This window comes from Pelophylax lessonae (assembly GCF_965119305.1).
Source record: "Pelophylax lessonae genome assembly, chromosome: 4".
In the NCBI taxonomy this organism is placed as follows: Eukaryota; Metazoa; Chordata; class Amphibia; order Anura; family Ranidae; genus Pelophylax; species Pelophylax lessonae.
In genome coordinates, this window is record NC_138771.1 from 603,461,546 (window position 1) to 603,488,284 (window position 26,739).

General features: G+C 46.7%; 1 protein-coding gene across 1 annotated transcript in view; it reads left to right on the top strand.

Moving 5' to 3' along the window:
- ACP5 (acid phosphatase 5, tartrate resistant) overlaps positions 1-26,739 on the top strand; it is a gene marked incomplete at its 5' end in the record, with an annotated part of 87,117 nt that overhangs the window by 52,279 nt on the left and 8,099 nt on the right. The window contains one exon of the mRNA XM_082253729.1: positions 21,180-21,456. Coding sequence (XP_082109855.1) covers positions 21,180-21,456 — 277 coding nt within the window. The remainder of the gene's footprint in view (positions 1-21,179; positions 21,457-26,739) is intronic.

Consider the following 26,739-nt stretch of genomic DNA (forward strand, 5'->3'; position numbering starts at 1 on the left):
GGGATTGCGGATGTTAGTGGATGAGATCCGCTGACATCCGTTTTTGCATCCGTTCCATTTTTTAAACGGAAGAAAAAGGTTTCTCTTCTGTCTCAAAAAACGGAACTGAACGGAATGGACGCAAAACGGATGTCAGCAGATGTCATCCGCTAACGTCCGCAATCCCATAGACATATATATTATATATATTATGTCCATTTTTTATCCGCAAACGGATAGGAGGAAAAACGGACATACGGAACGCCCGTGTGAAAGGACCCTAATGCCGGCCATACACTAGCCGAAAAACCGTTCAAACTCGTTTTTGAATAACAAGCACTTGGCTGTTAGAGCAAACGATTTTGCCATCATGTAATGGCTTAATTTTGATCGATAAATCGCTCAATAGACATAAATGAATCCGTTTTCCGTTCGTTTTGTCACATATACTGAGTGCAAACAGTTCGGATGAGAAACACATTAACCTTTTAATTTATCATCCGCTCAGCTGAATTTTCCTTAAATTTTTAAGCTCAGAAAAGTTTAAACCGATTTTCTATTTGTGCCCATTAACTGGACAAAATCAGATCAAATTACAGATTTTCGAAGGATTTTTCAGCTAGTGTATGGCCAGCATAAGAAAGAAAGAGGTGCAGAGTCTGGAGGAGGAGATGATTAGTGATGTGAATATTTGTCCCTCAGGTGTCGGTGATGAGGAGTGATTAGCGGCGGGGGATGCGGCTCCCTCCTCCCGGTGATCAGAGTGTGTAGAGGACGGGCTGTATACCGGACAGGAGAGTCAGGCTGTGATCAGTGTGTGGGGGAAGGGGGTGGTGTGGCCCCTGTGAAGGAGGAAGTGTTGGCCCCTGTAGAGAGGAGGGGGAAGTTGTGTCCTATATTTCGGGGGAAGGGCTGTGTGTGTGCATTGCTGGGGAGGACGCCGAGGAGGTAAGTCTCATCCTCTGACCTCTATGGGCTCCCAGGAAAGGAGATCAGAAACTTTGTAACTTTTCATGTGTTGTGGATTTCCTTCTCCGATCACATCCAGGCTGCTCTCTATGGGGGGTGGATGTATCGGTGTCTATGGGGGGTGTATCGGTCTGCATTGTGTATGAAGCCATGCTGGTCTTGTTGCTCCTCACCCAGCAGCTGGTGAAGCTCCAGGTAGTCAGTGGTGGAATGTCTATGGAGGTCATCTGGAAGACTTCTCTCTAGTTGGGGAATATTTACTAATATTGGTTTATTACAGGTACTTAGAGGGTGAATTCTATATAAACTTTTCTTGATGGGTCGGTCATTGTTCCGTGCTGTGACTTGAGCGAAATCCTCTTTCTGGATCCATTGAGACTCCTCTACACATGGGATGTATTCACCAACAGCCAATTTAAAGTGGTGACTATGGGGGGGGGGGGGGTGGCTGTATCGGTGTCTATATTGGCTGTATCGGTGTCTTTGGGGGGGGGGGGGGGGGCTGTATCGGTGTCTATGGGGGGGAGGGGTGTGTGGCTATATTGGTGTCTATGGGGGGGGGGTGGTGGCTGTATTGGTGTCTATGGGGGGGGGGGTTGGTGGCTGTATTGGTGTCTTTGGGGGGGGGGGTGGTGGCTGTATCGGTGTCTATGGGGGGGTGGCTGTATGGGTCTCTTGGGGGGGGGGGGTGGTGGCTGTATCGGTGTCTATGGGGGGGTGGTGGTGGCGGCTGTATCGGTGTCTATGGGGGGGGTGGTGGTGGCGGCTGTATCGGTGTCTATGGGGGGGGTGGTGGTGGCGGCTGTATCGGTGTCTATGGGGGGGGGGGGGTGGTGGTGGCGGCGGCTGTATCGGTGTCTATGGGGGGGGTGGTGGTGGCGGCTGTATCGGTGTCTATGGGGGGGGGGGGGGTGGTGGTGGCGGCGGCTGTATCGGTGTCTATGGGGGGGGGGTGGTGGCGGCTGTATCGGTGTCTATGGGGGGGGGGGTGGTGGTGGCTGTATCGGTGTCTATGGGGGGGGTGGCTGTATGGGTCTCTTTGGGGGGGGGGGGTGGTGGCTGTATCGGTGTCTATGGGGGGGGGTGTATTGGGGGGGTGCCTGTGTCGGTGTCTATTGGGGGGGGGGGGTTGTGGTGGCTGTATCGGTGTCTATGGGGGGGTGGCTGTATGGGTCTCTTGGGGGGGGGGTGTTGGTGGTGGCTGTATCGGGGTCTATGGGGGGGGGGTGGTGGTGGCGGCTGTATCGGTGTCTATGGGGGGGGGGTGGTGGCGGCTGTATCGGTGTCTATGGGGGGGGGGGTGGTGGTGGCTGTATCGGTGTCTATGGGGGGGGTGGCTGTATGGGTCTCTTTGGGGGGGGGGGGTGGTGGCTGTATCGGTGTCTATGGGGGGGGGTGTATTGGGGGGGTGCCTGTGTCGGTGTCTATTGGGGGGGGGGGGGGTTGTGGTGGCTGTATCGGTGTCTATTGGGGGGGTGCCTGTGTCGGTGTCTATGGGGGGGGGGGGGGTGGCTATATTGGTCTGCATTGTGTATGAAACCATGCTGGTCTTGTTGCTCCTCACCCAGAAGCTGGTGAAGCTCCAGGTAGTCAGTGGTGGAATGTCTATGGAGGTCACCTGGAAGACTTCACTCATTAGCAGCCATGACACTTCTCTAGTTGGGGAATATTTACCAATATTGGTGACTTGTGTTTGTTTTATTACAAGTACTTAGAGGGTGAATCACTGATATTCTATATAAACTTTCTTGATGGGTTGTTCATTGTTCTGTGTTGTGACTTGGGCAAAATCTTCTTCTTTCTGGATCCAACAAGACGACCCCAGTCATGGGACGTATTCGCCAACCACCGACTTAAAGTGGGCATGTTAGGAGATGGGTAGCCACTATTGCTGGCGCTGTTGTGCTGATCATGGACTGCTGGGGAAGTGACCTGAACAGGAGTGCAAAGTTATCTTGACTTCACTGTGTGCATGCTTGTTCCTGGTCAGTCACTAAATATGTAAAGAAGCCAGATTGGGATGAGCACCCTGAAGCCTTCACCAGCCTCTAAACCAGAGGAATGGTTGTGTAGCTTGAGGGTGCTTTTTGATGTAATGCATTCCACCCCGGGACCCCAGAAAACCAGTGGCCCCAAGACATGCAAACAGCAGCCATCTTGAAATCAAGTATACATTGACAATCAGCGTAATCAAAAATATCTCAATATATGTGAACCTAAAAACGATATAACTTAGATAAATCTTGCATTTTGGCCTGTCCCTCATCTTCTCTCATGGTGGTATTTTGTTTTTTTTGGGGGGGGGGGGGGGGGGTGTTGTCACTGTTTGTCTCAGAGTGCCAAATAATGTGGTTGCATAAGTGTGCACACCCTTCTATAACTCGGGATGTAGCTGTGTTCAGAATTAAGCAATCGCATTCAAACTAATTTTTAATAGGAGTCAGTACACACCTGCCATCATTTAAAGTGCCTTGGATTAGCCCCACATAAAGTTCAGCTGTTCTAGTAGGTCTTTCCTGACATTTTCTTAGTCGCATCTTGCAGCAAATGCCATGGACTGCAGAGAGCGTCGAAAGAATCGGAGGAATCTCATTCTTATCTTTGCCCCGTGTGTGTGTATCTATAATTGTTTTTTGTTGTTTACAAGGGTGTGTAGACTTTTTATATCCACTGTATGTATGAAGCCTATATCCAATCAGGAGACTCTTACCATGGTGTTTGGTAAATCTAATTAACTCACCACTCCCATTGCAATCTCCTTTAGCCCCATTTACACTGATGCGACTTGTCATGTGATTTGACAGGTCCAAATCGCATGACAAGTCGCTTCCTATTGTTGGCAATGGAACTGTTCAAATCAGTGTGACTCTGACTTTGCTGGGTCGCACCAACTTGAAAAAGGTTCCTGCACTTTGTTGTTTTCAGGTGCGATTTGCATAGACCCCTGTGCATGAAGTTGCACAGATGTCAGCCAACTCGCACCTGAAGTCGCACTGACCTGAGGATTTGAAATGGTGCGACTTCCAAGTCGCACCATTTCAAAATCAGATTCATTGTGAACGGGGGCTCAGACCAACTATCTAGTACGAGGGCCTGGATATTAAATTCATTGGATAGATTAGGAAGGTGCTCATGTTGCAAAGTTTTGGTAAATCTAAAGTTGATTGTATGGGCAGATTGTAACATGTATGAGGAGCCTTAGGCAGGCCATACACGGTGAAAGCCATCCTCACCAGGAGAAGACCCTGAAGCAGCTGTTAGTAATATGAGAATCGGGCAGGCTGGTTGTACCTAACTTGGTACATTCAGCCTACCCATTAACAGCTCGAATCGTGTATGGCCAGCCTTAAACTCCTTTCACATTTGGCGTTTTGGGATCTAGCCGTAATCTCACACTGCAATCGCAAAACTGGTTTGGGTGCCATTCCTTTTTAATGGCACTTAAAACGCTGTGCGGTTTTGCTGCAAAGCTTGTTGCCCACAAGAAGCTCCTTTTTAGGAGACCAGCTTCCCGCACTACGGTTTGCTGTGCGACTTATTGTGCCAAAACTGTGCCACGTTTTTTCTTTTTTTTTTTTTTTATCATATTGGGTGCCATTAAAAAAGCAATGGCACCCAAACATGCTTTTTGCGATTGCTGTATGATTTGAGAATTCCAAAATGCTGAATGTGATTCTACAATCCGATGGTCTTGTGTGTGGTCAGCTTTGGACATTCCATGGTTTTGGGTGCTGATCCAACAAATCAAGTTCTTGATTATCAAATGGAACGGGCACTTTCTAGGAAGGCGGTATAGGTTTACTGTAAACATCGGGCTGTTAGTCTGTTTCGGTTTGACAGGCGGAAGTATTCTTGGTGATATCATACAGGATGTAGATTGCATTGTGGTCTTGATGTGTATGTAAGTATCTTCTATTTCGGTTTGGAGTGGGGATGCAGCTAGTGAACATGTCCCCAATGTAGACCTCCGCCTCCCATGCTGGGACAGTGGTGTAGGTTGTATAGGGCAGCCCACTATAGCTCTCCCCTCCCCCACATACACACCAAAAACATGACAATACGAGCACGTTGGAGACCTTCCACCCCTCCCAGGGTGTTCTGTCGCAAAACCACAACCTGCATGCTGGGCTGGGGGATGGTACTTCTAACAGCAATGTGTATAGTCTCTACCGGGACAATATTGTTGAATGAGGCTGGGTTCACACTAATGAGGCAAACCCTGCGATTCCTGTGCGGGTTCCCACATCGCACCTGAATCACAGGCGGTTCACTGACATCTGCAAACAGCTGCGGGTGTCGATGTAAAGTTAATGACACCCCCAGATCAGTTTGCAGGGTGAAATGGCACAGGAATGGGATCATAATGGGTGTTCACACCCATGCGATCCAATTCCTGTACAGACCAAAAAAAGGTCCTGTACCATTTTGGTGCAAATGCAATGCGATTTCAGCCATACAGTTTGTATGGCTGAATTCACATCGCACAGACATCGCATGTGATGTGCACAGCGATGCATTGTCTGTGATCGCACCATTGAGAACCCAGACTTAAAGCGGAGTTCCGGCCACGAAAATGTTTTTTCAATAAAAATACCCCCGTGACAGTCAGGGCTAGTACATTCCACAATGGATAGCCTCTGTACTGTCCCGTGTCGCACTTACCTTTTGGAAGAAATGCTTACCTTGAAAATTTCTTCTCCAGCTCTGCCATTTCGGATGTGGGCAGCTGAAGCCAGCGCGATCCTCTTCTGCGTCCTCTTCTCCTAGAATGCGCCTGCACCGGCCCCGCTCGTCACTTCCGGTGCGGGCGCGTCATCCCTCTACCGCTTCTGGGCATGCCCAGAAGCTGTTTAGCAGGGAATGAGCGCCCGCACCGGAAGTGACGAGCGGGGCCGGTGCAGGAGCATTGATTCCTGGGAGCGATGACGTTCAGCTCCCAGGAGTCAATGCAAATCGGAAGTGACGACGCGGGCCGCGGCTGCAGAGGGAGGAAGTGGAAGAAAGGTGAGTATATTTTTCTTCAATAACAAGGTAAGTAAACCAAAAAAAAAAATCGTAACTATCCATTTTCTTTTTCAGGTGACCAAAATCGATGTCGCTTTTGTGGCCGGAACTCTGCTTTAAAGTCCCATTGCGACCATACGGGTCAAACATTTGCTGCTTTGCTTGACCTCTTAATGTAGGAAGTAAAGCCAGCCTCACACTAGTAGAATTTCTTCTTATTATTATTCTACAAGATTTATATAGCGCCAATAGTTTGTGCAGCGCTTTACAACATTAGAGCAGACAGTACACTTGGAAAACAATTCAATACAGGAGGAATTTGATTTAAATAATTTTCCTTCAGTTTTCTAATTAGTGGGTCAAATCAATGTATGTTTTCGACTGCAGTGACGAGAAAATTCAAAGGAGTAGGATGCAATTTTTTTTTATTTATTTTCATTTTTTTTATGTAGGAGCTAGGTAAAGTATAGGGGGCCTTGGCTGCCTAACAGCAGGGCCATGATTTCAGCTGGCTGTCATGTCTCCCAGGTGTCTGCTGAGAGGGGAGTCTCCCCACTGACTGCATGAGAGGATTCTCTTTGGGCAATGGAGGAAACCCAATCAGACATTCAGGCCTGTATCTACCCCAGAAGGCAGATTCTACCGCAGAGGATTCTGGGAGTGGGTATACGTTTTGAGGGGAACGCATGACGCAGCATCTTTGGCGGGAAGCAGAGTCCCAGGAGGGAGAGTACGGCTGTCTCTCCTCCTGTCAGAAGGATTGGGTGTCCAGGGTGGTGGCCTGGGAATCCAGAAAGTGCTGAGTTGAGCTGTAGAGAGGATCCGGTGTGCCGAGGATCAGTGGAGGAAGAGGAGTTCAGTTCCAGGAAAGCCTTCCAAGGTCGTGAGTACTGTGAGCTGCCCTTCGGGGTCTGCCTAGTGTAGAGGGGACCACTCCAGAGAAGGTTCCAGGGATCCAGGAGTCGGCTAGCTGTAAAGGGGATGCCTAGTCAGAGGACCCTGAAGTGTAAAGGGGGCACCAGTGGTTGGGCCCTGAAGAGTCAGTGTATGTACAGTGTGCAGTGTAGAGTTAAGAGTTGCAGCCAGGGCCGGATTAAGAGCATCATGGGCTTGGTGCTGAGGATTTTGAAGGGCCTCAAGGGCCGTGCCTTGACATGCACCCAGAGGAGGAAGGGTGCAGCCATGCATGCCTAATTCAACATGGGATGCTGTCTCTGAAGCCCATAAACACATCCATGCATCGGCAACTGTCCCTCCTTGTCCGGCCTTCGTGCTGTGTGGGGAGGTTCTGAGGGAGCTGCCTGGGGAAGCGAGCATAGAAGCCAGACTTCTGTGTTTACAAGTGACAGAAGAGCGGTAACAGTGAATATGGCCAACCCGGGCCTATATAAAAGGTAGGGGCCTGGAGCTGCAGCTCCAATAGCCCCTACGTTAATCTGGCCCTGGTTGCAGCAGCACAAGCAGTGATAAGGAGCTACCTCAGTCAGTGAAGGGTTGGAGGGAGCGGTTCAGTGACTTTTGAGATAAATCGAGTGTCAGGAGTCGAGTTCTACAGTCCTGGATCTTCTGAGTTAACAAACAAGTTAAAGTCGAATTTCCAGCACTAAATAAGCAAAGCAGTATTTTCAAGTGTCAAGAAGCGCTGATTGGCATTCAGCTGGCGTCAATACAGCGCTAGTAGGCGTTTTTGTACAAAGTCCTAGTTAAGCCTAGAAGAGCCAGAGGAGTAGCCCACTTATTCCCTTCTCCCATCCCCAATATACAAACAAACCAAAGATGCCGGAATGGTCATTGTCTCAGTTCTCACACCTGGGTTCACAACTTATGTGTTGGAAGTGTTACCGGTGTTCCGTGAGAAAAACCTACCCCTCTTCACTTCCGGTTCTCGGCACTGTATGTAATGCGGCGGTTACATTAAAACAGCTGTGCTGCAATATGACTCATCTCCGCTCCTGTCCCGGTCTCTTCCCTGCTATCGGCAAGTAAATATAAAAGCGGCGGCGCGTGTATGAAAACATAAATCACGGAGCCGAGAGCCGCTTTTATATTTACTTGCCGATAGCAGGGAAGAGACCGGGACAGGAGCGGAGATGACTCGTAGTGCTGCACAGCTGTTTTATGTAACCGCCGCACGGGTAGGTTTTGTTCACGGTACACCGACATATTTCCATACTAGTGCGCATGCGCACTAGTCAGCTTCTCAGTTCTTCCATCAGGTATCCGGAGCTCTGAGCATGCGCAGTGCTGCGCTGCTCAGCTGTTCCTGGCCGGAAGTGACGAAGGTAGGTTTTTCTCACGGGGTAGGTAATTCTCACGTTACACCGGTACTAATGGCAAACCCACTTCAGGCCCAAGGCCTGGAAACATCGCTACATAAACAAAATAATTTCTTGGGACACAGGTCTACTACAGTTCACACCTATGCAAGGGCCATGATTAGCTGTTGTCCATTCCTATGCAGGTGGTCCCATTGATATCTACTGGATGCGGTGACACAGCCTCTAAGACCGAGCCTTTTCTGACACTTTGTTTAACTACTTGACGCCCACGCTATAGCTGAAAGACGGCTACAGCACGGACCTTAATTGCCGGGAAGGCGTACATTGATGTCCCCCCGTGCATGAGCAGCTGGCGCGCTCCCTGCGGAGCGTGATCGGCGAGTCCATGAGACTCCCCTGGTCAGAGTAAGGTGGCGATCCCACCACATTATCACGTGACCAGCTGTCGGCCAATGACAGCTGATCATGTAAAGTAAACAGCAGCCGGCAATCGTTTTTTTTCCTTTTCTCCTCACACTAGTGAGGAGAAAAAAAAACAATCGTCGGCTGCTGCCAGAGGGACATTGGTCCCGATGAGGAAAGGAATTATTTGTGCCACCTGCCAGGATTTTTTTTTTTTTTTTTTTAAAGATATTATACCGAATAAATAGATACCAAACATGTCGCGCTTTAAAAGTGCACACGCTCGTGCAACAAACAAGATACATTTTTCTGTCCATAGGTTATGCTTTAAAAGCCTTAAGGTTACCACTTTAGATTTACACAGGAGGTCTGCCCTTGATCTGACGTTTATGTTAATATCTCATGTGTTGGATGATCTGTTTGTGTGTGTTCACCTTTGCACACAAGGACAGCAGTACATGAACACCGACCGCCCACCGTCATTATACGTCGGTACTTTGACGCTAAATACCGGGGTTATGGCAGCAGATAGCAGAAGGTTGTAACCCCCTGTCAGTTTTTATTTTTCTGCCATCTGTGTCCCATAGTCAACGGGAAGGGAGAGGAAAACCCTAAAGATTAGGGGAGTCTCTTGAGGTTCCCCAGAATTAGTGGTGCAATTGGAAGACTTCCCCTTTATTACTTTTCCGGGGACAACCCAAAATGTTTTTTTTTTTTTTTTTTTTTTATTCATTTATTTTAATTTTCAATGGAAAAATGGGGTGAAGCGGGGACACAGAACAATAAAAAAGACGGGTTCTAACAGGGGCCTCTCCACCCTATCCAAAACTTTAAATAAAAAATAAAAATTTTTCCTTCAGTTGTACTCTTTAATTGATTTCAACAGGCAATAAATGTTTCTGGCCAATTAAATGAAATGACCCAAGCGCTTGATGCCACTAAACATGGGTAGATGCAGTACACACATTTATGCTCCGTGTACATTAAGCTAAAAATCGATAAATGCTGGTAATATCTTTTTATAGCAGCGTTTTAGGAGCGTTGGTGTTTTATTTTTTGCAGATCCTTAAAAAAAGGGGGGGGGGGGGCTAAAAAAAGCACTGTTGGGAGCGTTTCTGCTGCAAAAATGCTCCAAAAAGCTCTACAAAAACAATTATTTTTTTTCTTCTCGCTCCTAGGCGCTGAAGCTCAAAAAACGCTAATAGCCTAAAGTAGGGCGCATGGACACATAGGAAAACACTATCTATCTCTAGATATACACTATTTATCTTCTAGATCTAGGAGCTTAAAAACACTAGTGTGAATGGAGCCTTGCCAGCTTTTTCTGCTGCCAGGTTAAAGCACCCGGGTAGTCTCCAGTGTAGATGAACCCTAATACTGCCACCACAGGGCCGGCTTCACACTATTGCGATGCAGGAACCAGCATGATTCCTGTACGGGATCCCGCATCGCATGTCTCTGGCAGGCAGTTCACACCGCCATATGCGAACCGCTGTGGGTGTCAGTACAAAGGTAATGACACCCCCAGATCACATGGTGCAGGAATCAGATCGCATGGGTGTTCACACCCATGCAATCCATTTCCAATGCAGACCAAAAAAAGGGTCCTGCACCATTTTGGTGTGAATGCATGCGAGTTCAGCTATACAATCTGTATGGCTGATATTGGCCTTGCATGTTATCTGCACTGCAGTGCGGTGTGAATCGCATACAATGTCTAATATTGCAGTAATGTGAACCCAGGCTTAAAATGCAATATTTTTTAAATTAAAAAAAAAAAAAAAAAAAAAATGTACTACAAAAAAGTGAAGGAATACAGGTCCTAGCATGAACCCCTCAGAGCTGAGGATGTATCACACCCCGCCCCCCCCCCCCCCAACTGGTGAAGGGCTACAGGTCCCACTGTCCCAGCATGGACCCCTCAAAACTGAAGAGGTGGCCCCCAACTAGTGAGACTACAGGTCACAGTATGAACCCCTGAGATCTAAGGGGTCACATCCTCAGATCTCGGGTTCACGCTGGAACTTGTAGTCCTTCACTTTTGGGGGGGGATCACATTCTTAAATCTCAGGGGCTCATGTTGGGACTTGTTGTCCTCCACTAGTGGGGGGTGTCACGTCTGAGGGGTCTATGCTGGCACTTGTAGTCTGTCACTTTTGGGGGATGTGACCCTCCCAAAAGTGAAGGACTGAAAGTCCCAGCATGGACCCCTCAGAGCTGAGGATGTCCCCCACCCCCCAACCAGTGGAGAACAACCAGTCCCAAAGCGAATATTGATTGGCTTGCGGAAAAGTTATAGCGTCTACAAACTAGGGGATATTTCCATTTCTGTTTTCTTTACTAGAAGTGGCGATCAGCGACTTTTATAGTAAGACTCTTTGCCATAGAAATACTTTTAAAGGGGATAGGTTAGTAAGATGACCATGCCGATGTGGGGGCACTAGAAATATTTCTGCACCCGGGCGTCTGTTAACCCTAGGATCGGCCCTGGTGGACACTCAAGCAGGCACGCTCCTGAGCCACTGCTTTGTGTGTTCATTCACACATAGAGCTGTGACTTGGCCCTGCCACCTTTCTATTCTCATTGGCTGTGATTAACAGCAGCAGGAGGCAATAGCTCCTGTCAGCGGCGGCTTTGTGGTGTAGGCGGGTGCAGAGGACACGGCTGACAACGGAAGCCCCCATGGTACGTCTATGGGTGACGTCACTTCCCATTCATTTCAGCCTTTTGTCGGCCGTGTCCTCTGCAGAGCTTCTCCCGCTGGAGACCGGAGCGTCTTCAAAAAAGGTATTATAGCGATTTCTTCTTTGCAGGGTTAATTAGTCTTAGATCATGGATGCCTGAAGATGTAGCGATTTTAGTGTTGGGGTGGACTTCCCCTTTAAGGCTGGGCTCACAATGGTGCGATCACTGACATCGCATGTGATTCGCACCGCATTACTGTGCACATCACCTGCAATGTCTGTGCGATACAAATTCAGCCGTACAGTTTGGCTGAATTCGCATCGCATTGGGACCAAAACGGTGCGATTCCTGTCCTATTTCACACTGCGATCTGTGAACCGATTTTTGGGGTATCATTAACTTTATATTGACACCTGCAGAGGGAAGTGCGAGTGAGAGGCGACGCGGGAACATGTGCTAGTTCCCGCATTGTGAACCGAGCCTGGGACTGGTTGGCTGCACTATATATTACATTTTTGTAACTTCTTCATAGGAAGAACTAAAAACCAATGGGGGGAGTTTTGCTCTTTGCCAAAAACAAATTAAAATAAAACCGTTTGTGACCTCTCTCCTGAATTCTGATAACAGAAGTGGAAGTGATCAGATTTATCATTCAGAGAATTGGCTCAGCAGTTCAAAGTCCAGGAAGTTTTGGGACTCCATTTACTCGGTAAAACAATACACCTGGGTGGGGTGGATGATTGCACACAGGTATGCGGAGTCACATGGCACTGTTTGTAATGCTGACCGATAACTCATGACTGTCATGTGACCACATTCAGGCAACAAACAATCCGATGGTGTCATAGTGTGACACAGCAGAACTAGAAGAACCCATTACTCTGCATTGTCGGAGCATACCGGAGAATTTGTTACCGTAGGAATACTTGGACATGGCAATGGTGTGCTGATTGGAGAAGGTAACATCTCCACTGAGTCTTTCTAATGGGCCATACACACTATACAATTTGTCTTTAGATTTTTTTCCTTTTAGATTTACCAAAACCGTATAATGGATCCCATCCAAACACTTTCAATGTGTATGCAATCAGGCAGGCCCTTGCACTACATAGTTGGAGGTAAATCTAAAGGAAATCTAACAACAAAAGTTGTATAGTGTGTATCCAGCTTAATGCCTCATACACATGTTCAGATAATCGTACGACTTATGCCCCGTACACACGTGCAGATTATCTGAAGACTTTTGTCTTCAGACTTACCTTTTCTATGTAGTGCAAGGCCCTGCCGGATTGCATACAAATTGAAAGTGTTTAGGTTTGACCTCATATTATATGGTTTTGGTAAGTCTGCAGACAAAAGTCTTCAGATAATCTGCACGTGTGTACGGGGCATTACCTTACACATTTTGTTGCATGATGCTAGTATCGAATTCAATAATGCATACTTGGTGTATGATTTTTTTTTTAATTTATTTTTTTCCCGTGTGATTCTGGAAAAGCTTCCTGGTTACGTAGCCACGTATCTGATAGTGCAAAACAAAAACAATGGCAGCCAGGCTTTTTCCGGGTTATTTTGTGTTTCTGATCATGCGCGGTCTTTGTCTGATTAAACGATTGTCGTTCGCTAGGCTATCGTACGATCCTCCTTTTTTTGCTCTTCAATATATATCTGTGACATGGATACCTCTATCTCCACTCTTATTCATATTCCCTAATTTGGAGTCTGTCTGCTTCTTCATAATACGTACGATAGAAGTTTTTGTGTTTGTCCCTTCAGATTTTGTTGAATCAACTGTTGTGATCAGCTGTCGAAAGCTTTGTACTAACAATCAGATTATTGTGCGATCAAGTTTTTTTTTTTTTTTTTTTGGGTAAGATTATCTGAACATGAGTCATTGGGCTGGCCACACATTTTGCATTTTTTTTACTTTACAACCACAGGTTTAACGTGTAAGATCACCTCTTCTGAAAATCTGTATGGTGACCTTGCACTGGATCTCCTCCCCATCCCCCCCCCCCCCCCCCCCCCCCGTCCTCCTGTAGTCCCGTGATCCTGCTCTGTCAGGGACTGAAACACCTTTACCTGTCCAGGGATTCTAAATCCCTGCAGTTTAACCACTTCTGGACTGGAAGGATTAACCCCCTTAATGACCAGGCAATTGCGCAGCTGTGCAACGCTGTACCCAAATAAAATTGATGTTCTTTTTTTCCACACAAATAGAGCTTTCATTTGGTGGTATTTGATCACCTATTTTTATTTGTTTTTTTGTGCTATATACAAAGAGCACCATTTCTGGGGGGGATATATATATATATATATATATATATATATAATTATTTTTTTTTTTTTTTTTTTTATTATTATATGGCAAGAAAAAAAAAAATCTAAATCATTTTAGGCCAATTAGTATTCTGCTACATATTTTTGGTAAAAAGAAAATCCCAATAAGTGTATAATTGATTTGCACAAAAGGTATCACCTTTACAAACTTAGGCTCGGTTTCCACTAGTGCGACTTGCGGTGCGACTTGACACGTAAAGTCGCACAGCAAGTCAAAACCCATTGTTTTCAATGGGGCACGTTTCCACTGCCGCGGCTTCAGTTGCCGCGACCTCAAAAGTAAATCGTGTACTACTTTTGAGCGCGACTTCCCTCTATATATGAGGGACAAGTCTAACTGAAGCCGCAGTTTACTTTTGCTACGAAGTCGTGCTAGAAGTAGCACGACTTCGTAGCCGCACTAGTGGAAACCTAGCCTAAGGGAAAGATTATTTATTTTTACTAGTAATGGCTGTGATCAGCAAACTGTGTGTTTTTTTTTTTTTTTTTTTTTTTTTTTTTTTTTTTTAAAAGCAGACACCTAACTGACATTTTTGACACTTTTGGGGGGACCAGTGTCTGCTACAGTAATCAGTGCTAAAAATATACACTATTACTGTAATAATGACACTGGCAGGGAAGGGGTTAACACCAGGGGCAATCAAAGGGTTAAATGTGTCTATAGGGGGTGCTTTCTAACTGGGGGGGGGGGGGTAAGCTTTCTGTTTGATTAGAGCCCTGTGTTTATAACTGACACAACAGCAGTCTGCTGTGTTTACGACGGCAGACCACCGTTCTGTCTCCACAAGGAGCGATCGCGCGTGCCCGGCAGCAATCGCGGTCGCCTGACCCGCTGATCGCCTTCCTCTGGCGAATGGGCGCGCAAGCGATCCTACGAAGCAACATACATTTACGTCGTCATGCGGGAAAGGGCTGACTGCGGCAGGCGGTCTTTAATGATCAGTGATTGTACAGTCTCGTGTGGTGTTTTTTTTTGTTGGTCCTTTTTCATAGTAAAAACTAAAAAAACCTAGTAGTGATTAAATATCACCAAAAGAAAGCTCTATTAGTGTAATATAGGTACAACGTTGCATGACTGCGCAATGTGACAGCCTTGAAAGCTTAAATTGGTCTGGGCAGGAAGAAGGTAAAAGTGCCCAGTATTGAAGTGGTTAAAAATAATTAACCTACTTGCCTCCTCTGGGCAGTTGGTTTTGCACAGAGCAGCCCCGATCCTCCTCTTCTCGGGTCCTGCATCGGCGCTCCTGCCGAGTGCCCCCACAGCTAGCAGATTTCTATGGGGGGCCCCTGAGCCAAGCCACTGCTCTGTGTCCATTTAGGCACATAGCTGTGGCATGGCCCCGCCCCCTCTTATTGGCTCACTGACTTCAGTTCAGCCAATGAAAAGGGAAGGTCATGGACCACCGAGCCTCTTGTGCAACATCGTTGGATCGAGATGGGGCTCAGGTAAGTATTGGGGGGGGGGGGGCCTGCTGAACACAGAAGGTTTTTTTATCTTCATGCATAGAATACATTAAAATAAAAAAAACCTTCTGGCTTTAGGACCACTTTAACCACTTAAGCCCCGGAGGATTTTCCTACTAAAAGACCAGGGGGTATTTTGCGATTCGGCACTGCGTGACTTTAACGGACAATTGCGCGGTCGTGCGACGCTGTACCTAAACGAATTTGACGTCCTTTTTTTCCCACAAACAGAGCTTTCTTTTGGTGGTATTTGATCACCTGTGCGATTTTTTGATCACGCGCTATAAACAAAAAAAGAGCGACAATTTTGCAAAAATAACAATATTTTTCACATTTTTTTTATATGAAATTCCCCGAAAAAAAAATGTAAAAATCAAAATTTTTTAACATTTTCGGCCAATTTGTTTTATCCTACCTATGTTTGGTAAAAAAATCGCAAAAAGCGTATTTTTATTGGTTTTCGCAAAAGTTATCGCGTTTACTAACAAAGGGAAAGATTTTTGTCATTTTTGTTTTTTTTTTTAACGCGTAATGGCGGCGATCTGCGTTTTTTTTTTTTTTTTTTTTTTGCGGTACTGCGACATTGCGGCGGACAGATCGGACCCTTGACTGACATTTTTGACACTTTTGGGGTTACCAGTGACATTTCTACAGTAATCAGTGCTATACATATGCACTGTTACTGTAAAAATACACTGGTAGTGAAGGGGTTAACTTTATTTGGGAGGGAGGGGCTGTGTGTGTCCCTAGGGGCGTGCTTTCTTCTGTGATTGGCTGTGGCTTGAGCTGTAAGGACACTGATCAACGGATCTACATAGTAGATCCGTGTGATCAGTGTCTTTACAGCGAGGAGAATGACAGGTGGCTTGTTTACACAAGCTGCCTGACATTCTCCCTCTCCCCCGACGATCGCCGAGTGACCGGCGGACATCGGGTCCGCTGGTCACACGCGCGGGGGGGGGGTCCGTGACCGCGCGGGAGCGCGCCTCCGCGGGCGCGCGCTCGCTCCCCAGACCCTCCCAGGCTAGTGACGTTAATTAACGTCACTCTGCCTGGCAGGGGCTGACCGCCGCAGTAAATCTACTTGCGGCGGTCGGCAAGCGGTTAAAGTGATATTAAGGCCTCATGCACACAGGGTGTTTTTGCAGCCGCTTTTAGGAGCGTCAGACTTTTTTTTTTTTTTTTGCAGCTTAAAATCGCCCCTCCATGTTCTCATGCGCACACACAGACGTTTTGCAGCTGTAAGTGGCATAGGCGTTTTTAAGCTGCAAAAAAAAACCCAGGGCCTGTGCATTCTGAGGACCAGCGTCAGAGCTGTAAAAACGTCTGACGCTGCTGAACGTTGCTTATACATCGTTAAGCCACGTTATACATTGTTGTTTTTTTTTTTTTTTTTTTTTATTGTGTGAAAATCAATGGTTCCCTATGGGAGCCCATTGATTTGAATGAAAGTCGCATCACAAGTCGGAGCAGGATGATGCGACTTGTGGTGCGACTTGCGCTCTGAGGATCTTCAGGGGAAACTCCACGCCAAAATGGGGGGGGACTGACGTCACTTGCCTGTGAGCCAATAGGGGGCGTGCGCCGCCAGAGACACGCTCCTGCTCGTTCACGGACACCTCCGCGAGTGACCGGTGGACCCGATGTCCGTCGGTCACTCGCGATCGTCAGTTACAGAGGGAAAAAGGCAGGCGGCTAATGTAAACCAAGCCGCCTGTCATTCTCCCCTGTGTAACAGCAGAGATCTACGGTCCTGCTATGTAGGACCGTAGATCTCTGCTGTTACATGAAAAGCCATCCCTGCACAGTTAGAAGCACACCCCTAGGGACACACTTAACCCATCCTCCTCAAATAAAGTTAACCCCTTCCCTGCCAGTGTCATTTTTACAGTAACAGTGCATATATATAGCACTGATTACTGTAGTAATGTCACTGGTACCCCCAAAAGTGTCAATGTCAGTCAAGGGTCCGATCTGTCCGCCGCAATGTCCCAGTCCCGCGAAAAAAAATCGCAGATCACCGCCATTACTCGTTAAAAAAAAAAAAAAAAAAAAAAAAAAAAGACAAAAATCTTTCCCTTAGTTAGTAAACGCAATAACTTGCGCAAACCAATCAAAATACGCTTATTGCGATTTTTTTGGTTTTTTTTTTTTTTGGGGGGGTTTTTTTGTTTTTTTTGGTTTTTTTTGGTTTTTTTTTTTTTGGGGGGGGTTTTTTTGTTTTTTTTTGTTTTTTTTTTTTTTTGTTCATAGCGCATGATCAAAAAATTGCACAGGTGATCAAATACCACCATAAGAAAGCTCTGTTTGTGGGAAAAAAAGGATGTCAAATTAGTTTAGGTACAGCGTCGGCACGACCGCGCAATTGTCCGTTTAAAGTCATGCAGTGCCGAATCGCAAAATAGGGCCTGGTCAGGAAGGGGGTAAAATCTTCCGGGGCTTAAGTGGTTAAACGCTCTGTAATGTTATGCAGGGGGCTGTGGAGTAATGTTTAACAGTTATCTTGGTCTGTACTGGTTTTTCATTATCAGTTGTAAACTGCTATTGACCAACTGTCTGTCCTAACAAGGGGTTAGACATTTACAACTGTCCTCCTCCATTGTATGTTAATGAGGAATAGTTACTGTGTGTGGGGACAAAGATTGTCCAGAAATTCTTATGGCTGGAATGCATAAGAAAATCAGCTGAAAATTTCCATTCAGCCTATATTCTACTCCTTAACCACTTTACCACCGGAGCATTTTGCTGTCTTACGTCTGGGCCACTTTTTGCGATTCGGCGCTGTGCGACTTTAACTGACAATTGCGCGGTCGTGTGACGCCATACCCAAACGAAATTGACGTCCTTTTTTTTTTCCCCCACAAACAGAGCTTTCTTTTGGTGGTATTTGATCACCTGTGTGATTTTTACTTTTTGCGTTATAAACAAAAAAAGAGCGTTTATTTTGAAAAAATAACAATATTTTTCACATTTTTTTTATATGAAATTCCCCCCAAAAAAGATGTAAAAACCAATTTTTTTTAAAATTTTTGGCCAATTTGTTTTCTGCTACCTATGTTTGGTAAAAAAAAAATCGCAATAAGCGTATTTTGATTGGTTTGCGCAAAAGTTATTGCGTTTACTAACAAAGGGAAAGATTTATGTCATTTTTGGTGTTTTTTTTTTTTAACGAGTAATGGCGGCGATCTGCGATTTTTTTTTTTTTTTTTTTTTTTTTTTTTTTTTTTTTTTTTTTTTTTCGGGACTGCGACATTGTGGCGGACAGATCGGACCCTTGACTGACATTTTTGACACTTTTGGGGGTACCAGTGACATTACTACAGTAATCAGTGCTATAAATATGCACTGTTACTGTAAAAATGACACTGGCAGGGAAGGGGTTAACTTTATTGGAGAGGGAGGGGTTAATGTATGCCTGGTGCTTACTGACGTGTGGGGGGGGGGGAGGTGACTGTGTGAGACAGGGACAGATCGGATGTCCAGCTATGCTGAACACTCCGATCTGTCACTGAGGAGATCCGCCCGCTTGTGTTTACACAGGCGGGCGGATCTCCACACTAGATCCCCGACGATCGGGGCAGAGCAGCGGCGATAGCCGCTGCTCCTCCCCTGGCCCGACTCCCGCTGTGAATGAAAACAGCGGGAGCGCGCCTCCGGCGGCGCGCGAGCGCCGCCTACAGGGGAGGAGTCTGGCGACGTAGGTTTACGTCGTCAGACGGGAACGAGCCACTTTGCCGCAGTACTATTCCAGTACTTAGCGGTAAAGTGGTTAATGCCCAGCCATCAATGACCGATATCTATATTGTGAATGAAAAATACCGTTTCAGGCCATTAGTATCGGCCAGAACACCTTCTCTAAAAGGTAAGAACTATTTTTTACAAATCATTTTAGGTATGCCATGTGATTGGGGAACACATAACAAACCTATAGAGGGGGTTTTCTTAAACTGTACCGCAAAAGTGGAAATCCCATTTAAGCCCTGACTCTTAGACCCCGTTCACACTGGGGCCACCTGTCAGGCGACCTGGTCGCCTGGCAGGTCGCCGTAGGTTGCCTGCCATAGAGTAGCTGTGGACCCGTTCTAATAGGAGCGACACAAGTCACTCCGACTTAGAAAAAGGCTCCAGACATTCGGTACCTGTTATTGTCCTAACGAAGGTTGTTTGTTACCACTTGGTCTTGGATTTTTGTACAATTCTTGTAGGCTTACTTGTATGATTATAAAACTTTCAATAAAGTGTTTATTAAAAAAAAAAAAAAAGGCTCCGGAGCTTCTTTGGGGCGACCTGCATTGACTTCAATGATATGAAGTCCGTGCCGGCCGCTCCAAGGTCGCGGTGCGAGCTGCGCACTGTAACCTGTGAGGTCGCCCCAGTGTGAACGGGGTCTTAGACCATTTTATTTTTGACTGATGAATATTGGAAAATGGTGGTAAATCTTCTTTATAGTGTATCGCAATTGAATTTGCTGTAGCCAGTGGCATAACTACCAGGGTCGCAATTATGACTGGGCCCTGGCATTCTACCACTGTGGGTCCATAACAGCAGAACATGTGAAAGGGTCCCATTGCTGGGTTCACCCCAGTGCAACTTCCTTGCAACTTAGTGATAGTAAACTGTACAACCACTTGTACCTACAGGCAAGCCTATAATAAGGCTTACCTGTAGGTACTGTGAATATCTCCTAAACTTGCATAGTAGTTAAGGTTGAATAAAGACAATAGTCCATTCAGTTCAACCTGTAGATGTGTCAGTGACAATAATATAGTAAGCTAGTAGTTAAGGTTGAATAAAGGACCTGTATAGGTTGAACTGGATGGACCTTGCACAGTATAGGAGATATTCAGAGTGCATGCAGCCGATGACATCACTGACACATGCACTCTGAAAGTCCGGCTTACAGTGCTGGACCTTCAGAGCCCGTGCCGAATACGGCGGCTCCCGCACGCATGTGTGGGAGTGACGTCATCGCGCCCCCGGCCACTCATGTAGGCCGCAAACCCGAAAGGAAGACCGGGGAAGATGTCAGCCATCTCAGCGGTGACACCGTGGCGCTGGAGTGCTTAGTTTTTAGGTAAGTCTATCATAATGTGCTAGTATGCGATGCATACTAGCACATTATGAGATCACCTTGGAGGGAATATTTTTATTTTATAATCACTTGCAGTTTACAACCGCTTTTAACATGGTCGTCTTGTCACTCAACCACAGGATTAAAGGGCCCCTAGGATCAGTGGAAAAGGGCCTCTGGAACAGCGGAAAGAGCCCTAGTGACCAGGGGGGGCCTCTGGCACTGTGTCCAGCAAACTTGAGCTAGCCTAGGGGTACTTGGGGTGCTTTTTGTGAAATGACTATGGTGAGAACTATGAGGGTGTTATTGGGGAATAACTGTAAAATGGGAGCTGAAATGGGTCTTTGATCCCAGCACAGATATTGTAGAAAATCCAAAGTTGTATGCATTAAGCTGGTTTTAACAAAAAAATGTGTATGAGTTTCCCCATCCACACAAGCAATGTGAATGGAGGAATCCCTCCAGCTTCGCTAATTTATTCTGACAGCGGGACTCCTCTAAGTCTACGGGACTCCTCTACTGTCTGAGTACACTGATCAGTGGTTAGTGAATGAGCATTTTCCAACAGTCCCATTCGGGAGAAATCGATCATTAGATCAACTTCTCTCTGACAGCAGCCACCATAAATGGATTGAAGTGTATTTGGTCCTTGCTGAACCGTCCAAATTTTCAATCCATCTGCCTTGGATCTGAAGTCATCATTGCCTTCCAGGTGTTGCTCAAAGAATTGGCACCTCAGTCTTGAAGGTTCCGGTGGGGTTGACTTGCTGAAACTGGAGAGTGCAAATTCTGGTGCAGCTCTGCATAGAGACCAATCGGCTGCCAGTGTTTTTTTTACATAAATGAGCTTAAGCTGATTGGCTACCATGCACAGCTGCACCAGATTTTCCACTCTCCTGTTTTAGTAAATCAACCCCCATGTGTTCCATTTTCCATCTGTTTACCTAATTTGGTACCATAATATTATGCATCTCTTTCCCACCAGGTTCACAATGAAGTTCGTCTTTCTGTTGGTCATCCTATCATGTGTGGCCCCAAAGACCCTTTCTATGCTTCCGGAAGACTCTGAGTCCTCGCTACGCTTCGCAGTGATCGGCGACTGGGGTGGCCTACCCCTCCCTCCGTACCACACCAAGCAGGAGACCTTCGTTGCAGCTGAGCTGGGCAGAACTGTGGCCAACTGGGGAGCTGACTTCATCCTGTCTGTTGGAGACAACTTCTACTATGAGGGTGTGGAAGATGTTACAGACTCCAGGTTTAAGGTGAAAAATGCACATTTCATAGGGTGGGGGTTCTATGACGAAAGGAAAATACTGTGTGGCCCAGGCAACCAATAATAGTTTTTGCTGCAATATTTACCATCATTCCAGGGATTCCCCCCCACAGTACTTCTTTCGGTCATGATAACCATGTGTGGGATGATGTTGGCCAGCATTATTTACCCACTTCCTCGGAGTCCAGGTTGTCCTGGACCCACCCCATTCTGGGACTCGACAGTTAGTGGCACAGTGATGAGCTCCTCTATCAGCATGCTTCTTGTCAGCACATGAGCTGATTGACTCTTTGTACTGCTTCTTCCTCCCACACTTCAGCCCTGCTGTACGGGGACTGAAAGAGGGTGATACCATTGTCACGAGACAGAAGTGAGCGAGTTCCCAGAACATAACGGGAGGGGAAATGGGGACACTTGTGTCAAGGACGACTCGTGCAAGATCTTCTAACTTCCTATTGTTTCTCAGACAAGTGGAAGGAAATTTCCCCAATGGTACACCAACAGTAAAAAAAGTAAAGTTAACCTTGTTGGGGTTTAAAACCATTTCTAATCTATCCAAAACTTGTTTGACAATAATGAACATACACTGTGTATTTTTTATATCTGCCTCGATTTCAGCTTAAACCTCTACTGAATTTCTTCTGTTTTCATCTCGCATACGTTGCCCTTCCATGTGCTCTTTGCTATGAAGGTCAGTTATAGGTGGGGGCAGGGGCCATTTTGGTTGTTGTTGTATACTGGTGAGTGGACATACTGGATGCCTTTTGCTGCCATTGTGCTATGAGCTGGGTGTCTACTGTGCCCCCAAGTGCCTTTTAAGGAGGGTTGGGCTACCTCCAGGCTCACCTGCCCCCTATCTATCCATTAGAATGCATGTGTTTACAGGAGTTAGGACTGCAGGTAATACAGGGTGCCATGAAGTGGCGCTGCAGCGTACACACGTTTGCAAATGTGTGCTAACTAAACCCGGGTTTTAACGCATATCGTTAGGTTAATTCAGTTGGTAAGCAAACTAGTTGTGAATTGAGCTGGGAATGTTTTGTCTCATGTGTTGCCCTTCCATGTGCTTTTGGTATGAATGTCAGTTATAGGTGGGGGCAGAGGCCATTTTGTTGTCAAAAAGTCATAAAAACAAGACACAAGTTTTTGTCTATTGCTTTATTAAAAAATAGAGGATGTCCCAGGAGGTGGAAGTGTCTTTGTTTTTCTGTGTTTTGTGGGGTCGTCAAGCGGCGTTTAATAATGATAAATTTACATCGAGGGACACTACTTTTTAATAAAGGAATTGTCAAAAAATTGTTTCTCTATCGCTCATTGACAGACGTAGTCTTCTTGATTCTCAAGAGCTGGGTTATGTTGTCTCCGCAGGAGTAGGACTAGGCAGAATGACAAAACGTTCTGGCTCCACCCTAGGGGGCAGTCCCTGAGGGTATATCCTCCCTCTCTCTGCTACAGGGAATCAGTTTTTTTTTCTGTCTAGTCAGGAGTAAGGACCTAAGCTCCTTGCTGGGATCTTTTGGTCCTGGCAAGACTTTTTTTCTTTAAGAAAAAGACATTTTTTAGGTAGTTTTCTCCAGTGTTTTTTTCCTGTGAGATCTTCAAGCAAAAATGCCGGACTGGGCGACACTTGTGGTCACCCCAGCCGGCCTACGAGCGCGTGCAGACCAGGCATTGCGCTTGGTCGGCCGCGACATATTCAAGTAAGTATGCGGGGCCGGGCGACGGGCTGGATGTGAGATCCAGTGGTCACCCCGGTTTCTGCCTAAAAGGCGCGTGCAGACCAGTGCGCTGAGTCGGCCGCGACGGAGTCCCAGTAAAGGGACTGACTTTGCGAGTTAAAGCTCGCTTGGACGCCAGGACCAGAGAGTCGAGGCGTCCACAAACCCCCACCCCGGTGGAGAGGGTATTATGAAGAGAGGGTGCCTGTCGGTTCGGTATGGTGAGTAAAACGTTCCCTTTTTTTCCTCATTTATGAGGCAGTATATATTATGGGCCCCTCCATATATGGTCAGTATATATCTGACACTTACAAGTCCCCCTTGTAATACAGCATGTGTTTGTGGGAAGTGGACTTGGTTCAAGAGCTAACACTCTACCCAGCAGACTGTAACATTACAGCAGACATAGGAGGTATAATCCTACCTTATGTGCAGTGTATCTCTGTAGATCCATATGTCACCTCTCAGGTAGAGGAGAACCAGAGTGCAGGTGGATGTGCTGGGAAGACGATATCGGCGGTCCGCCGCCATTTTGCCGTAGACCGAATACATATATGTCCTCAGGTCACGTCGGCCGCCATGTTTTTGGAGTCTTATGTCTCTTCTATGGGGGCGGCCATGTTTTGTGAGCCCAGCTTCCTCGTGGAGGGCTGGGAACGCCGGAAGGCGTACACAGGGGGCGGAGCCACGCCTTCTGCCCGGGAAAAAGCAAACCGCTCCTTCCAGTCTGTGTAAGACAGACGCTGGCTGCAGTTTGTTGGAAACTGCACTGCATCGGTTGGTGAGCCTTGGGGGTCTCTCTCTCTCTCTCTCTGGGATCGAGAAGCAGGTACTCTGAGGGGCGCTATTGCGCTAGGGGGAGACACACAAAAAAAAAAAAAAAGAAAAGTTTTTTTGTTTATTGCTGGCAAAGTGTCCTGTATTAACCGGTTGCCGACCGCCGCACGACTATATACTGCGGCGGTCAGCCCCGGCCAGGCAGAGTGACGTATCGGTACGTCACTCGCCTGTCACTGACTTGCGAGCCTATCGCGGGCGGGCGCGCGCCCGCCGAGGCGCGCGCCCGCCGCGGCTCGTTCACAGGCAAGTCAGTGCGTGTGACCGGCGGACTCTATGTCCGCCAGTCACACTGCGATCGCTCCTGTGAAGGGAGAAAGACAGAGCAGCTTGTGTAAACAAGCTGCCTGTCAGTTCTCCCTGTGTAAAAGTAAAGATCTGACCGTTCTACTATGTAGAACGGTTGATCTTTGCTTTTACACCAATAGCAATGTCCCTACACAGTAGAAAGCACGCCCCTAGGACACACTTAACCCCTCCCTGTCCAATAAAGTTAACCCCTTCCCTGCCAGTGTCATTTTTGCAGTAACAGTGCATATGTATAGCACTGATTACTGCAGTAATGTCACTGGTAACCCCAAAAGTGTCAAAAATGTCAGTCAAGGGTCCGATCTGTCCGCCGCAATGTCGCAGTACCGAAAAAAAAATCGCAGATCGCCGCCATTACGCGTTAAAAAAAAAACACCAAAAATGACAATCTTTCTCTTTGTTAGTAAACGCGATAACTTTTGCGCAAACCAATCAAAATACGCTTTTTGCGATTTTTTTTTTTTTTTTTTACCAAACATAGGTAGCATAAAACAAATTGGCCGAAAAATGTTAAAAAATTTTGATTTTTACTTTTTTTTTTGGGGAATTTCATATAAAAAAAATGTGAAAAATATTGTTATTTTTGCAAAATTTACGCTCTTTTTTTGTTTATAGCGCGTGATCAAAAAATCGCACAGGTGATCAAATACCACCAAAAGAAAGCTCTGTTTGTGGGAAAAAAAGGACGTCAAATTCGTTTAGGTACAGCGTCACACGACCGCGCAATTGTCCGTTAAAGTCACGCAGTAAAAAATCGCAAAAAAACCCCTGGTCCTTTAGCAGCCAAATCCTCCGGGGCTTAAGTGGTTAACATGGACCCTGCCACTCATGTATCTCCTCCGGATCCCCTCGAGGGGTCTACGGGATCCTCCAGCACCCCATTGACAATTTAATCTTTGTCAGCTATTATGGAAACTTTTGTGTCCCGGGTGGAAGTGGCTTGTCAGGGACAGGGCGCAAGAAAGCGACCCCCGCCTAACCCCTTATTATCTGAAACCTCGGATTCAGACTCTGAGCCTATTTCTGCAGTTGCAGGTACTTCATCTGGTATTGGTGTCTCGGGTCCTGTCTCTTCAGACAGTGAGGAGGATGTTTCGGCATCTGCCATAGCCCGAGAGGAAGCGTTGGTAAACGCACTCATTGTATCTGTTCAAGAGACTTTAAGGTTACAGGGTATTCCATCAGAAATAGCTGAAACTGAGATCCCTTTTGGGACTAAAAAGCGCATCTAAGTGGCAAAGGTTTTTCCATTGCCCAAATGTTTTGGCAATCCAATCGATGAAGAATGGCGTCTGCCAAAACGCACTTTTAATATTTCCAAACGCATTGACAGGCGTTATCCGTTTGAGGAAACCCTTATTAAGAAATGGACAGAACCACCTGTGGTGGATTCACCTATTGCTAGATTGAATAAAGCCACGGTTATTCCTTTAGAAGACGCTCCGTCTTTTAAAGATCCAGTGGATCGCAAGATGGAAGCTATGTCTCGCACCATGTTTTCCTTGATTGGATCAGCTTTCAGGCCAATAATTGCTATTGGTCTGGTTTCGCAGGCTGTAACTGAATGGACCAAGTGGTTACGCCGGGACTTAGAAGAAGTCCCTCAGGCGGTATCAGATTTGTTGGAACAAATGATACAGGGGTTACAGTTTGTATGTGATGCGGCGTTAGACGCCACTCCATTAATGGCGCGAGCATCAGTCTCAGCAGTGGTTCTCAGGCGTACACTGTGGCTAAAAGGTTGGATAGCCGACCAAGGTTCCAAAAAAGCATTGGCTAATATCCCCTTTTCAGGAGAGCGTCTATTTGGAGCCAACTTAGATGAGATCATTAAGGATCTCACCGGTGGAAAAAGCACCTTTTTACCGCAAAATTTTAAAGGTAAAGGAACTCGTCAAAGACGAGGGCCTTCTTTTTCTGCTCACAAGAGGTTTTTTCGTCCAGCGGGTGAAAAAACTAAGTCCTCCAAAGCTCCTGCAGGAGGCGTCAGGGGTCGGTGGTCGGGCAAGCAAAAGCCCGCCCCCTCCAGACCCGAAGATAAACCATCCAAAGCCTGAAGGTGCGCCCCCACCCATAACTGGGGTGGGGGGACGTCTTCGCCGGTTCCCGGATCCATGGCTTTCCAGAATCCCGGACAAATGGGTTTGCGAAGTCATAAGGTCAGGGTACAAGATCGAGTTTCGATCTCTCCCACCGGCGCGATTCTTCCCTTCCAATATCCGTCTATCCGCAGATCGTTTAGAAGATCTGCGGAGAGCAGTCACAGATTTACTACAACAAGGAGTGGTAGTCCACGTTCCTTGGACAGAACGGTTTCAAGGGTTTTATTCAAACCTGTTTACAATACCCAGGAAAGAGGGCAAAGTGCGTCCAATTCTGGACTTAAGAGCACTCAATTCTTTCGTCAA